We start from the raw sequence: 2,855 nt of genomic DNA, 5'->3' as shown, positions 1-2,855 counted from the left end.
CTCTCTCTCACCCTCTCTTCCTTTCTCGCTCTCTCTTCCTCATCATCGCATTCTCGAGTTTAAGCTCACAACATCGGCCAACAAATTTGCAACCAGACTGTTCGATTAGCGGGTATCCACCCTAAAACCTACACAGCACCCCCCCCCGCCGCAACACACCCTGGCACACTCCCACTGCCAGCTCACTAAGCTCACATACATCTAGGTTAAAAACAGCAACGATAAAAACGCAATCAACGCGCGCAATTAAAAAAAGAGTGTACGAAAAGAACGGAAAGATCGCTCTCCGATAGAGAGAGCGAGAGATTAAACAAGCGATGGTGGCCGCCATCTGTATTTACAACTAGCAGAACACAAACCGCACTATCTCTCGCAGACTACAAAGGGGAATGACTAAGAAATTGCTACGCCGCACACTCGTATATATATATATATATATATATTTATATGTATAGAGGGAGCTGCCTCCATTAATGCCGCCTCGGCCGTGCGTCCGCGCAACAACTGCTAATAACATGTCCACAATCCCGACTTGAATACAACTGACAGAAATAATATCCTGCAGTCAACACTTGCCCCCAGAAATCCAGCATGCATCATGCATGAGCAATATATATATAATATAATATATATATATGCGCGTACATGTGATGCATGCTGTAGTACAACCGTAATTACACAACCGCATACTATAGATTTATATTAATCATGGATCATAGCTGTTTATCAGGCCATTACATGCTTATCACTTCTCTACTAATGCATTAAGTATTGGCATACACTAGGAGACTAGATAGATATATTGAGAGAGAAAGAAAGCGAAAGAGAGAGAGAGAGAGAGAGAGAGAGAGAGAAAGAGAGAAGAAAGAGAGAGGAGAGAGAGAGAGAGAGAGAGAGAGAGAGATAGAGAGAGAGAGAGACAAAGAGCTGGAAAGAAACGGAGAGAGACAAGATTTCTCCGTGGAATCCATGTTTAACTTTTAACACCTTCCCTAAAGTTTATTCAACTCCCCCAACTCCCCTTTCGGCTCTCCTCTTCTCCCTTTCCTCCTCTCCCCCTCCTTTCTCCTCATATCCTCTCTAATCTTTCCCCTCTCCTTTTCTCCTCCCCCTTATCTCCCCTCCCCCTCTCATCTTCCTCTGCTCATCCACCCTTCCTCTCCTCCTCCTCTTTCTCCTTCTTCCTCTCCCCCTCCTCTCTCCTCATCTCCTCTCTAATCTTCCCCCTCTCCTCTTCTCCTCCCCTTCTCTCCTCTCCTCCTCTCGTCATCTCCTCATCCTATCCCTTCCTCTCACCCTCCTCTCCTCTCCCCCTCTCCTCTCCCCCTCTCCCCCTCTCCTCCTCCCCCACCCCCTCCTCTCTAATCGGCCATCTCGAGGCGGCGTCTCAGCTTGGCGCGCTCCGCCTGGTCTCGCGCGCGTCTCGTAAGGTCCTCGACGTCGACCAGCATCGAGTCCTGCCTCATGTGCAGCTCGTCTCGCTCGAGCAGCCGCTTCACGAGGTCCGTGTTCAGCGCCTCGATCTGGCCGTGCAGGTCGTTGACAATCACCTGCAGCTGCGCGACGTTGAGCGCGGCGAGCGCGTGCCGCGGCAGACGGCGGCGCCCCCCGGCGGCGGCGGCGGCGAGCGGGACGAGGTCGGCGATCGGCGAGCGCCGTCGCCGCTCGCGCTCGACCTCCATCTGCATGCGCGCCATGTGCGACGCCTGTTCGAGCGCGGCGCGCGCCTCCGCCTGCAGCCGCGCCTGCGCCACGAAGAAGTCGCCCGCGGCGCCCTCTGGCGGCGGAGCCGCGCTCGTGCGGCTCAGCTGCTCCATCGTGCCGCTGCAGCGGTAGACGTTCTTGTGTTCGGGCGGCGGCGACGCGTCGTCGGAGGCCTGCGAGGGGGAGGGGGACGACGACGGGGAGGAGGGGGAGGATGAGGAGAACCCGGAGGAGGCGTGCGGAGCGGGAGGGCGGGGGGGAGGAGGCGCGGGAGGGGAGGGTTCGTTCACGAAGCAGATCTGGAGGTCGGCGCCGACTTGTAGGCGGCGCTGCAGGCTCAGCTTTGCGCCGCGCGCCGCGCCGCCGCCGCCACCGAACCCGGCGTAAAGATGGCCGTAAGGAGGCGCCGGCGCGGGCGAGGCGTCGTCCTCGTCGTCGTCGATGGGCGCCATCGCGAGCTTGCGACGAATCGCCTCGCGATCGTTCGGCTTCCGCTTCGCTTCCTGCGGGCGAGAGAAAACAAGAGAGCGTCAGTCGACGTGACAACGAACGGGATGAGCCAGATACAAACAGAGAGAAAAAAAAGAGAGTACAGACGATGAGAAATTGGACGCGAATAAAAATAAAAATGCCGGCAGTTACCCCGGCAACCGCGCATCATCCGTCGTGCGTTGCCGTGGCAACGCATCATCGCCATTGTACGGCTCGCGTTTCTCGCGGCGTTCCCCGGCGGAATTGCCGTTTCCGTATAATCCGTCATTCAATTATTCAAACGTGAATAAATTATGAGCAGCTATCACGGCATATTAGCGTGATCACTAATTAGTGTGTTTGTGTGTGGAGCGGGGTTTACTTTACATCCCAGCTATCAGATTATGTAGCTACGTACGTATGCAAGCATATAGTTTATATATATATATATATATACATGTATATATATATATATATATGTGGATAGATGGGTGAATGGATGAATGGATGGTGGATGATAGGAGGATAATGGACGATGATGGATGGCATGATGGACGAATGGATGTGGAGGGTGGATGGACGGAAGATATGGATGGATGATGGATGGATGCGATGGACGAGGATGGAATGGATGGTGGACAGGATGGAAGAGGGTGATGGATTGGATGGATGGAATGGTT

The 2,855-nt window shown here is 54.1% G+C and overlaps 1 protein-coding gene across 1 annotated transcript; it reads right to left on the bottom strand.

Annotated features, from left to right (window-relative positions):
• Positions 1 to 1,356: 1,356 nt before the first annotated feature.
• On the bottom strand, positions 1,357 to 2,207 carry LOC106818283 (schwannomin-interacting protein 1-like; the record flags this gene model as incomplete). Its single annotated transcript, XM_014823004.1, has 2 exons — positions 1,357 to 1,877; positions 1,995 to 2,207. Coding segments are annotated over 2 exons (729 nt in total), but the record flags the coding sequence as incomplete, so codon positions are not given.
• Between the last annotated feature and the right edge of the window lie 648 nt (positions 2,208 to 2,855).

Source organism: Priapulus caudatus, unplaced genomic scaffold, assembly GCF_000485595.1.
Source record: "Priapulus caudatus unplaced genomic scaffold, Priapulus_caudatus-5.0.1 Scaffold2134, whole genome shotgun sequence".
Lineage (NCBI taxonomy): Eukaryota > Metazoa > Priapulida > Priapulimorpha > Priapulimorphida > Priapulidae > Priapulus > Priapulus caudatus.
Note: the sequence above shows the minus strand (reverse complement) of the source record. Positions and strands in the feature narration are given on the sequence as shown.